Source organism: Rhodamnia argentea, chromosome 9 (genome assembly GCF_020921035.1).
Source record: "Rhodamnia argentea isolate NSW1041297 chromosome 9, ASM2092103v1, whole genome shotgun sequence".
NCBI classification, from domain to species: domain Eukaryota; kingdom Viridiplantae; phylum Streptophyta; class Magnoliopsida; order Myrtales; family Myrtaceae; genus Rhodamnia; species Rhodamnia argentea.
The window spans coordinates 5,333,069-5,343,516 of NC_063158.1; the positions used below are offsets into that span (position 1 = coordinate 5,333,069).

The 10,448-nt window shown below is 44.6% G+C and overlaps 3 protein-coding genes across 5 annotated transcripts; 1 reads left to right on the forward strand and 2 right to left on the reverse strand.

Annotated features, from left to right (window-relative positions):
• Window positions 1-200: 200 nt before the first annotated feature.
• LOC115737068 (heat shock factor protein HSF8-like) lies at window positions 201-3,223 on the forward strand. The gene is made up of 2 exons (XM_030669028.2): window positions 201-677; window positions 1,609-3,223. The coding sequence occupies exons 1-2, from the start codon at window positions 402-404 to the stop codon at window positions 2,866-2,868; spliced, it is 1,536 nt and encodes a 511-aa protein (XP_030524888.1). The 5' UTR covers window positions 201-401; the 3' UTR covers window positions 2,869-3,223.
• Window positions 3,224-3,417: 194 nt separating this feature from the next.
• LOC115737067 lies at window positions 3,418-5,773 on the reverse strand. Of its 3 annotated transcripts, XM_030669027.2 has the most exons (3): window positions 5,585-5,771; window positions 5,259-5,369; window positions 3,418-5,152 (listed from the first exon to the last, which is right to left on the reverse strand). In XM_030669027.2, exons 2-3 carry the CDS (start codon window positions 5,365-5,367, stop codon window positions 3,597-3,599), a joined length of 1,665 nt encoding a protein of 554 aa, XP_030524887.1. In that variant the 5' UTR covers window positions 5,368-5,369; window positions 5,585-5,771; the 3' UTR covers window positions 3,418-3,596. The 3 variants fall into 3 exon arrangements, with proteins under 3 accessions (XP_030524887.1, XP_048140840.1, XP_030524885.1); XM_048284883.1 differs by having other exon boundaries at window positions 3,418-5,146; window positions 5,259-5,773; XM_030669025.2 differs by having other exon boundaries at window positions 5,259-5,771.
• A 587-nt stretch (window positions 5,774-6,360) lies between these two features.
• LOC115737090 (syntaxin-22-like) lies at window positions 6,361-9,436 on the reverse strand. The gene is made up of 7 exons (XM_030669065.2): window positions 9,222-9,436; window positions 8,643-8,736; window positions 8,352-8,491; window positions 8,041-8,115; window positions 7,388-7,545; window positions 7,200-7,300; window positions 6,361-6,807 (listed from the first exon to the last, which is right to left on the reverse strand). Exons 1-7 carry the CDS (start codon window positions 9,407-9,409, stop codon window positions 6,742-6,744), a joined length of 822 nt encoding a protein of 273 aa, XP_030524925.1. The 5' UTR covers window positions 9,410-9,436; the 3' UTR covers window positions 6,361-6,741.
• Between the last annotated feature and the right edge of the window lie 1,012 nt (window positions 9,437-10,448).

Consider the following 10,448-nt stretch of genomic DNA (forward strand, 5'->3'; position numbering starts at 1 on the left):
TTCGGATTAAGTTGAATTGGGGCGAGTGGATTGGGTTTTCCCTCGCTGTGATGAAATTCAGAAGTGGGGCAGATTGCAAAAGAAGTATAGAATGTTGGGGGCAAATTGGAATTTTCTTTAGATTTGGACGTTTGGACGGAAAGTAAATACTTCGTTATTGTCCACCGTGGCCCTTTCTGTTCACGTCCACCGCTTCGGGCCTCTCCATTCTTGCGTCCTGGTTGGTTTCCTTCTCCTCCTGAACGAAATCGTTTCTCTGCTTCGTCTTCTTCTTCTTCTTCTTCTTCTTCTTCTTCACTCTCGGCAATAAAAGTTCAGTCTTTGACTTCCACCCCATATGTTTCCATCCCTGCCTCCTCTTTAGCACTAGACTCTCTCTCTCTCTCTCTCTCTCTGTGGAAATGGACGCTGTGAAAGACAGCGTCGGAGACTCTCAGCGGGGGGAGGGGTCGCCTCCGGCTCCGATGAATGACCCCAGCAACGGCACGCCGCCGCCGCCGTTCCTAAGCAAGACGTACGATATTGTGGACGACCCGGCGACGGACGCGGTCGTGTCGTGGGGACCCGACAACAACAGCTTCGTGGTGTGGAACCCGCCCGAGTTCGCCCGAGAACTTCTGCCCAAGTTCTTTAAGCACAACAACTTCTCCAGCTTCGTCAGGCAGCTCAACACTTACGTACGCGATTTTTTAATTTCTTCTTCTGGGTTTTCATGAAGTTCGCTGCTTTCTTTTCTTTCCCCCAAATTTGGTTCCCATAGGATGGGTTGGGTTTGGAGTGTTGAAAGAGGATCTTTTGTTTGGTTTTGCTTTTGTGTGTGGTTAGCTAAGAATTGTGAACATTTCTCTGTGGTTGTCTATTTTGCTTATTAAGCCTTTCCTGGTGTGTCTTGGTGGTCACGTTTTCTGTTGATACTGGTGAGAACAATCTCGGAGTATGGAATTTTTCTGTTTCTAGTGTTGTAGACGCCGTCTTTGATGAATTGATGGGAGAAATTTGTAAGTGGGAAGTCGACGAACTGTGTTGGGACATGCATATCTGCTAATTCTTGTCTCTGCTTTTCTCAGCAAACAAGTAGAGCAGAAGGTTGATTAATTGGAAAGTAAAGAGATCAAGAAGTTGTTCCTCCAACCTGAGTTTAAGGTTGTTATGTTAGGATTCTTAGTTGGTTACTAACCTAAATATTGCCGCGTTGAGAAAGTCAGAAGTTCAACACGAAGATCTATTCTTTCGGGTTATTTTCCGTGCGTTTTGGTGCGATTCTTAAATTTTTCACAATCTCTTGTTGTGCATTAATCACTTGTCTGCTTTCACCCCTTTTTTCCCTGTAATTACTGGTCACTATGACTTGGAGGTTTCAGTTTTTAGTCACAAAAAATTATTTCCAAAAGCATACGAGCATGCGCAGTGTGCACTCCCTAGAGTTCCCATGATTTTGGGCCTTGTGTACCACGACACTATATTGCCTCGGTCTATGTCTTTTGCATGCAACCTATTAATTCAGATATTGCTTTCCTTCATATTTTTGGAAGTGCCTTTTTTTTTTTTTTATCACTGCTTCATCCCCAACTAGTACTGCTTTTGTACTATGCTGCATCTGTCAAACAGGGTTTCAGAAAAGTCGATCCAGATCGGTGGGAGTTTGCCAATGAGGGCTTTCTGAGGGGTCAGAAACACCTGCTTAGGAGTATAAATAGACGAAAACCTGCTCATGGACACGTTCATCAGCTGACACAGCAACTACATTGTAAATCAGCCAGTGCTTGTGTGGAGGTTGGAAAGTTCGGGCTTGAGGAAGAGGTTGAGAGGCTCAAAAGAGACAAGAATGTGCTTATGCTGGAGATTGTAAGGTTGAGGCAACAACAGCAGGCTACCGAGAAGCAATTACAAGCGACGGTCAAACTTCTTCACAGGATGGAGCTGCGGCAGCAGCAGATGATGTCATTCCTGGCAAAGGCAGTTCAGAGCCCTGCATTAATGGTTCAGTTTGTACAACAGCAGAATGAGAACAACAGGCGAATAACTGAAGGCAACAAAAAGCGAAGGCTTAAGCAGGATGATGTGTCTGAGAATGAGGATACCGTTGCTTCGGATGGGCAGATTGTTAGATGTCACCCTCCAATGAATGAGGCATCTAAGGTTATGCTGCGGCAGATCATGGGACTGGATGCTTCTCCTCATGGAGAATCTTGTGATGCAACGTCAGACAGTTTCCCGATCAGTGATGGATTATCTTTATCTAACAGCAGAAGTTCTTCGAGTCACGTATCTGGAGCAGCTCTGCAGGAGGTGCCACAGACTTCGGAGCATTTATCATATATGCCTATAGCATCGGGTGTCTCGGGTAACAGGCCCTCAGCCATCACAACTGAAGTGCAAAAATCCCCTGAAACTGGCCGATCTCAAAGGGCGACTCTAGGTGAGATTCCTGCTGTGAGTTTGCCTGGTGGAACAGGAGATTGTCAGGCTGCCTTAATTGGCAAGGAAGATGTGATTTTGCCTGAGCTCTCTCCATTGCCAGATATGATGCAAGATGGGATTCCAGATACTGCTGGTGAGGGTGAAGCGGAAACTGATTCAGGAACCGGTGCTTTCTTGGATCCCGATTCATTCAATGCATCAATATCGGTAGATATTGGCGATCTCTCTCCTGATCCTGATATTGATGCTTTGCTGGAGAATTCTTCCCTTTGGGACGATCTTCTCGTACAAAGCCCAGTGCTTGGGAAGATTGAATCAACTTTAATAGAAGGTAACTCAACAGACGAGGATATGCAGCCAGTGGAAAATGGATGGGACAAAGCTCAGCATATGGATGAGCTCACACAACAAATGTGCCATCTGACATCTGATAACAAATGGGAATGATCTCGATTGGGATTTTTAGAGTGGCTCTCCCGTTGTCCAAGATTAGGTTCTAAAACAAAGCAAGAAGATAAGCATTCGTGTTTCTCTTTTTGGGCAGTTTTTAGCACTCGTCAAATCATCCCTTTCATATCTGTTATTGCTTCCCCTTTGTCAGTTAGAATAATCAGTGCCGGTTCGGTGGCGGACATACGCATACTTTGGGCTTCTTCCTGGTGCCCTCTCGTCTGGAGATGTGATTTAAAGTGGCTCTGTGATTTCGAAGGATGGTGACCGTTTTCATATGATAGTTACAGATAAGCTTTTGATTAACAAGTAACTGACTTGTGTTGGATTTAGTTTCTGGAGGTTTTTTCTTCTGTGTTTTTCTAGATCATAACTTTTTGTTAGTTGATGAGCACTTTTTTTTATGGTCGAACCTACATATTGTTGTTAAATTCTCGAGTGAATTCCAGTTTCCCGGGGAACTGAATCTCATTTAAATGTCTGTATAATGTATTTCTGTTGAATTGGAAACTTTCTTTCAATAGTATTGATTTCGAAGTCAAGCCATTGTGCTAAAATAACTTGCAATCTATTAACAAATGGGTGAATAACTCGAGTGTGCCACAGGTATCGACTGGATAAGAACAATATGTGCTTTAAAATTTATACTTGCGGCGGAAATTTGCCATAAAAAACTTATGCATCTGCCTCGATCCTTTCTATGTGAGCTGCAGTCAGGTTAATCCTCAAACTTCATCACCACCCCAGTTGCTCTTAGCTTTAGGACCTGTAGGCCCTTCCTCCCCCAACACCTCGCTTGGCAGACTCTTCACCAAATGATCGAATGCCGATTTAAGCTTTCCGGGCAATAGTTGCTCCACCTTCTTTAACTCCACTGCAGTATCATAAGCAATCTTAGGACCCCATTCCCTTAGATAGTTGACCCATGGCAGCAAACTTATAGATGCGCTCGGATAGTCGGCTGCAATTAGTGAGTGCGCAACTCCCGTGTCCACGACCATTTTGCTCTTGGCTGTGTCGTTCCTGATCCCGATTCCTCCACTGCCCTGCAAAACTAGCCCCGGCTTTGGGTACGAAGCATGACCATTCAAGGAAGCATAGGCCACAAATCTGTTCCCGCTCTGGAACTCCAGCTCTGAAGCATTGACCCATGTTCCATGGCTGTGCTGTGAGAAATAGACCTCCCACAGCTCACCCGTGAAATTGCTGATCCTCAAGGTCACGTGCTCCCAGTCACCGACATGTTCACCTATCTTCCCTAATGGGATAGTGATCAACTCGACCTTTGCCCTAGCCGGGCCGTTGAAAGGGTAGAACAGCCATAGCGCTATGTCCGTGAAAGTCGCGCCATACATTGGTTTAACGTGTGCATAAGCTTGGAAGCTCTGTAAGTCTCCTTTCTTCACCCTCTCTTTGGCTGCTTGGTCCTCTGGGAGGTCCAGCCAGTAGGCACCATCGTTTGAGCCGCCTTGTGGGAGGTTTGAGCCGTTGGGTTCGACTGCAACAGGGTTAGACTCATCGCCCTTTTTGTATAACAGAGCCCCGTTGCTGAAAAACCAGCTGACTGAAGATGGCAAGTAGGTTTCGTCGGGATGGAAGTACACAAACGGAGAGTAAGCTTGAAACAGTGCCTGAATTTGGCTAATGTTAGGCATAGAGGATGTATGATTGGGGTTGTTGTTCTTCAAACATGATAGAGCAAGAGGGGAATCATCATCACCATTTTGGGCAATGAAAGTACCAACAGATACGCCCAAAGCTTGTGTTCCTCTAGTTTCCGGTCTCAAGCCATACACATTGAAACTGCTCGCATCGCTCGACTCGCCAGGCCCCCAGATCCATGAATCCGTCTCGCAATGGTCGGTGAAGTCCGATCGAACGCATCGGACTTTGTCAAGGGGCGGCTTCTCTGGTGACCTCGTGACCACATGTCCCACGGCTTTATAACCTTCGGGGGCCACGGGAAGCCAGATGTAGCCATCCCCGTCTCGCTTGATTTTCAAGGATTCGCTGCTCCAAACCAAAGTATAATCTATTGGCTTCTGAAGAGCCCCACATGAACCGTCCTTCCCTGCAAGAACCCATCCATTAAGAAGCTTGTTATTAGCTTGTCCATAACAAGCAAGCATGAAGAATCCCTCTTGTAGTTTCGAAGGTTCGAAGAATGTCGCCCCGAGATTGTCTGGCCCTCCCTCATGAGCAGCCCAAACTTTGCTCAGAGATGATACTTGGGACACCACTAGCCCTCCCAGGTCGATAGTACCAAGTGCAAAACCTGTGCCTGCGAAAGCATGAAGTAACGGACCGCTTATCTACATGTCCACGTTTACACATATGTTGTGAGCAGAAAAGTGTCTGATACTGTCAATGGAAGAAGAAAATTTTACCAGGTGGCCAAGCTGGCAATGGTGAAGGAAACTTGAAAGCGGTCTCGATGGGAGGAGCGCCTTTTCTTTGGGAACCGGTCGTCGACGAGAGAGTCAGGCAATTTCCCATCGTTGCACCAAAGAATGATCTAAAGTTTGAGTCGAGCTGTTTCAATGAGAAAAGGTATGTATGGTGGGTGCTGAATTTGCTGAGAGACAAAGAAGCATATTCTGTTGTATCTGTTAAAGGCGAGGTACAAGGCGAGTGCCCTACTCTCTGAGAGAACCTTCGGAGGATGTGTCGTGCAAGGAAGAAGAAATTGGTCTCTAAAAAATGCTTTCGGAACCTTGTTTCAACCCTCTTCAAGAAGCTGATTTTGCCGGCTTGAAAGGGTCATTTCATTCCTTCAGCTTCCACTTGCTGCAGAAAATTTCATAACCTTTCCGCTTAAAGATCTCGTCTGGGTCCCCTATGATTGGTGATCATTGATGGGATTTTACGGTTTGGGCAAGTCTTGCAATCCATTCCTTTCGCTTGATTATGGTCTACGAAACTCGACGGAACAAGGAAATGTCAATGTCGAAAGCGACCTGGAAAAAGCAAAATTCGGCTGAAGCAACGGCTCTTAACCGTTCGAGCGACGGCGTCCGACAGATGATGCTTGCCTAACAGAAAGCTGCATTTTAACATAGCCAGCGACAGGTCTGGTTGGTTGTCTCCGTCGGTTCTCTTCTCGCGTACTAAAGCGGATGGGCATTCACCATGCAAAAACCGTGCTTAGCTCGTGGTATCTACATAAAATAAACATGCAAATATCCTTCACAGGCACGAAAAGATTGTGCTTATCAGTTACTTCAATTTGACAGAACGCATTACCAAAATTTTGCCCGAAGAAGCATCTGCAGATGGCTGTGCTTGTACGGGACTTTCACTGTATCTTACAGCAATTCTATCAAATGGATGCAAATGCAGAGAGGAGAGTGTTCGATCTCTATTGCTCGATGCTTGTATAGATGTACGTCGGACCAGAAAGTCGCAGGTAGAAAAAGGAAATATCATAGAAACAACTCGGGTGCGTAAATTCCTTCTAGTTATCATTCACCATAAGACCGGAAAAGAATCAGTAAATCTCATATCTTTTCAAAAGAAAAAGGAAAAATTATACAACATAGCACAGCACGCAGAGTCCCGAGACCCTCATTCAAGACCCGACCAACACCAAAAGCGAGAGCCGCCCACCCATCTCCGGGAAAGCAACAGGAAAGAAGAAAGCGAAAAAAAGGAAAAAAATGAGCCCAAGACAAAAGCCGATATTTATATACCCAAAATGTGATTGAAGGATCATGATCCATTCAACCATGGAGTCACACAAAGGCCGTGATTCGAGAGACGTGCAGGGAGATGACCATCTTGTTACGGCCTTCTGAAGCAGATCAGTACAGTTTGCACAACAAACCACCGGGATTACTGAATCCTGATTTTTTTTGTGTCATTAAATCCTGATTAAGCCGCCAGTACTATGATCACAATGAGAAGCACAATCCCAAATATCACCAGAAGCAAACAAGCCTGCATGGCAAAAAGAATGGAAGTTAAGATGATATCATGGATCTCAGTAGCACACTTAGCAAGGATCACAAGATGGTTTTTGTCAGCACAAGCGGCTGCATGCGCTGACAGGAAAAATAAAGGCAACATATGATAGCAGATGGTGAATGCAACAGCGTCATTCATCCACAAAGAAGAGATGACCAAAACTTAGGCCAAATACGCTTTAGTATCAACCGGTATACTCATATAGTTTTCTAATATATGAGACAATTAGACTGGAAACAGATGAAAGATCATGTCAGATGAAGCCCCGCCATAGTGAAGCCCCGCCATAGTGCTTTAGTGCATCGAAATGTTCCTTTTTTTTTTTTAAGTCTGATATGCGAAGCAAGATTGCCATCTTGAATTACCAGAGATGAATTTGACCGTTGAGTCTTCGCCGCTTTTGCGAGTTGGGTCTTTCCTTGAGAAGTTGCAGCCTGAGCATTATCGATGTGGGAGCTAATATCATCTGTCATGATCAATTGGTTAAAATTTATTAGTCAACCAGGCCACAGAACTAAGAAGTCCAAGATTCTAAGAAAACACCATAGCTTACCAATCATGGTCCCTTGCTCATGAACCAAGACAGCGAGATCTTTGAAAATTTCATTCACCTCGCCAATTTGGTTCTGGATTTCTTGGATTCCCTGTTCTCTTTCCTCAATAATAGCTTCATTGAAGGCGATCTCGTTATCCAAAAGCAGGACTTCTTGTCTGCGAGATAGGTCACAACAAATAGTTCAAAACTTTGCCACACTGAAAAGCATCCCAAGTAATGCGCACTCCAGCTAGTAGAAAAGCAATATACCACAAAAACTAACTGACAAGTAATTTTCTTCACTATCAATATGCGGTATTTCAATTTGATATCTTTCAATGTAGATCCACTTGTACTAGATGTCAGCAAAAATATATCAACATGGCGTATTTTCTAATCAAATGACGAGGTTGACGAGGTTAAGCAGATGGACTGAATGAAAACTTGAGGAAATTCTGTGAGATGAACAGGCAGGGTAAACATAAAAAGGGAAGAAGAGACAGTCCTGATGAGCGAACATAAAACTACCCCATAAAAGCATCATAAAGCTAATGCCTTACTTACAAGTTACATCACAAGGCTTAATCAGATCGAACCATATATGTACCAAACAGTAAAGTTTTAAGCATTGATACAAGAAAGCGGGAACAAGAAAAATTTGCAGACATAACCTTCGGGATTCGACTAGAAGGGCCCGCTGTTCTGGACTGCTACCTGAACTGACATCAATCTCGCTGGCTGTATAGCTGCATCCATAAAAATGAAAAAGCTCATAAATTAACAGTGTGCGGCAGGTCTAAGGGAAAAGCATTAAAAAAGCGGGAGTAAAAGTAATTGTTATTTCTTGCAAAGAAATCGACCACTTATTCATGATCTGCAGTCAGTTAGTCGAAACACATTTAAGATGGAATTAGGAAACTAAAAGGAAAAAAGATGAAGAAGCGAAAAGATCTTACAGACTGAACCATCCTGAAAAAGTTACCTTGAAGGAAGTACTGCCTGGGGAACAAACGGTGCATATGCTGTTTCTCTCTCAGCTGCAAGCCGTTGAGCCTTTTGAAACTCTTTAAGAACTGCCTGAAAATCTTTTGCCAGTTTGGCATCTGCAATCTTCTTGCTGGGCTGCAAGCAAAGAAAGATATCCAATTTCCCACGTTGACATTTGAATGTAGGAGTGCTCAACAATGAAGACGACTAACTAGGAAGAAATGGCTATCCAATCACGAATCATTGATTCTTTCATGCCATCGGCGAAGTGTTCGAGGGAACTTACGCTTACTCCAGCATGATGATCTGTTTCACTGGCTTGTTTAAGCTTAGCTGATGTATCCTTCACCAACTGTCCAATATGTAGCCTTGTTTTGTGCCTGTAGATTCGGGACGAAAAAAAAAAACTTCTTAACACCAAGGCGTACAACCAATATCGACTCTTCGCAAGCATGTGAGAATGAATGCTGCGCAATGAAGCAACGAATGTTGAAATAGCTTCGAACAGCAGTTTCAAAAATTATTAAAGCACGGCTAAGGACTATTGGAACAACAAATTGTGCGATAATCACACATATTCTGGGTGTACAACATCCTACTCCTCCTTTATCAAAGTAGCCAACAAATTCAACCGAAACCTCATGCACAATCACGCTTACAAAACGATAAACTAAACCCCCTACGACACTACATTTACAGAACTCGACACATTAGACTCAAACGAAATCCAAAAATTCACTTACAGTACGAAAAGACAAAACAAAACAACCACTCGACCCTTAATGATCATTTTACACATGGCCGCCTCGGTACGCGGCGCCAACCACCAGAATTGTTAAAAATGGAACGAATCGGAGGGACTCACAGCTTCTCGCGGAGCTCCGGGGTGTCCTTGGGGGTGCCGAGGGTGTTGACGAGGCGCTGGAAGGTGTTGACGGCGGTGTTGATCTGGAAGACGCCGGAGACGACGGCTTGCGTGGCGTCCTGCCTGCCATTGCCGAGCTCCCGCCTCGATCCCGTCCCCCGACCGGCCTCGAGATCCTGAAAGCTCATTGCTTCTCGCAGCCCTAAACCCGACCCGCCCCACCCCGCGCCCCCAGAAACTCCCACTAGCCAAAAATCGAGGACGAAGGAGAGAGAAAGGAAAATTGGCAGAGAGAGAGGGAAATCCCGGGCCTCGTTCGGAGAAATTCAGGAAATTTCCGATCGGAATCGGGCGAAACCGGACAATTTAGAGTCTCTCATCTCATCGCAAGCCGCGAATTCAGGGCAAGAGACACAGAGGAAGAGAGAGAGAGACGGAGGGGCAATTTGCAAAATTTGCAATATTGAGAGTGACGTATGAAGTGAGGGTGAGGTGGAATATTCCTTTTCTTTATTTATTTTTATTTTTTTTTGCCAGTTTTGCGGTTTTCGGTGGATGGTCGAGTATGATGAGATCATTCTTTTGCCGCCAAAAGTGATGCGGGGACAGGGTGTTGAGGGACACGTGTGTGGTGGAGATGGGCCAGGAGGTTTTGTCGTGTCGTGTCCTTTTTTGTTGGGTTGCTCATTAAGCGCGAGGGCAGTTTCGGATTTCTCTCTGTCCTAAAGGTTGGGGGAAACTTCGTTTATCTTGTTGAAAAACTAGGAATCGAAACCGAATTAGACATGGAGTTCTGCCTAGGGTCGTGTCGCCATCCAAAGTTGGGGTGCAAGTTTAGATGCGGAATTGACAAGGGCTTTAGACTTTTGTATGGCAAAGGAATTAGATAGGTCGATGTTTTTCGAATGCCGGACTTTGATCATTTCAATTCTTTTAATAGACGGTGCGACCGAAAATGCAATAGATTCTCCGATCAAACATTAGCAAATTTGTGAGTATGACCATTTTGGTATCTCCGACCCCACGCTTCGGGGAAAAGGAGTTCATGCCCACTTTGTATTGAGCCCGCTTTTATTCTTTAATCACGCACAATTCATTTAGGGGACCTTTTGGATTTCTGATTCCATTTTTTTTTTCTTTCACCAATATTCCAAACGCAATGAATGTGTCGTTTTTTTTTTTTTTACATCATATCTTGGGGAATTTGAACATAAAATAAAAGAAAGT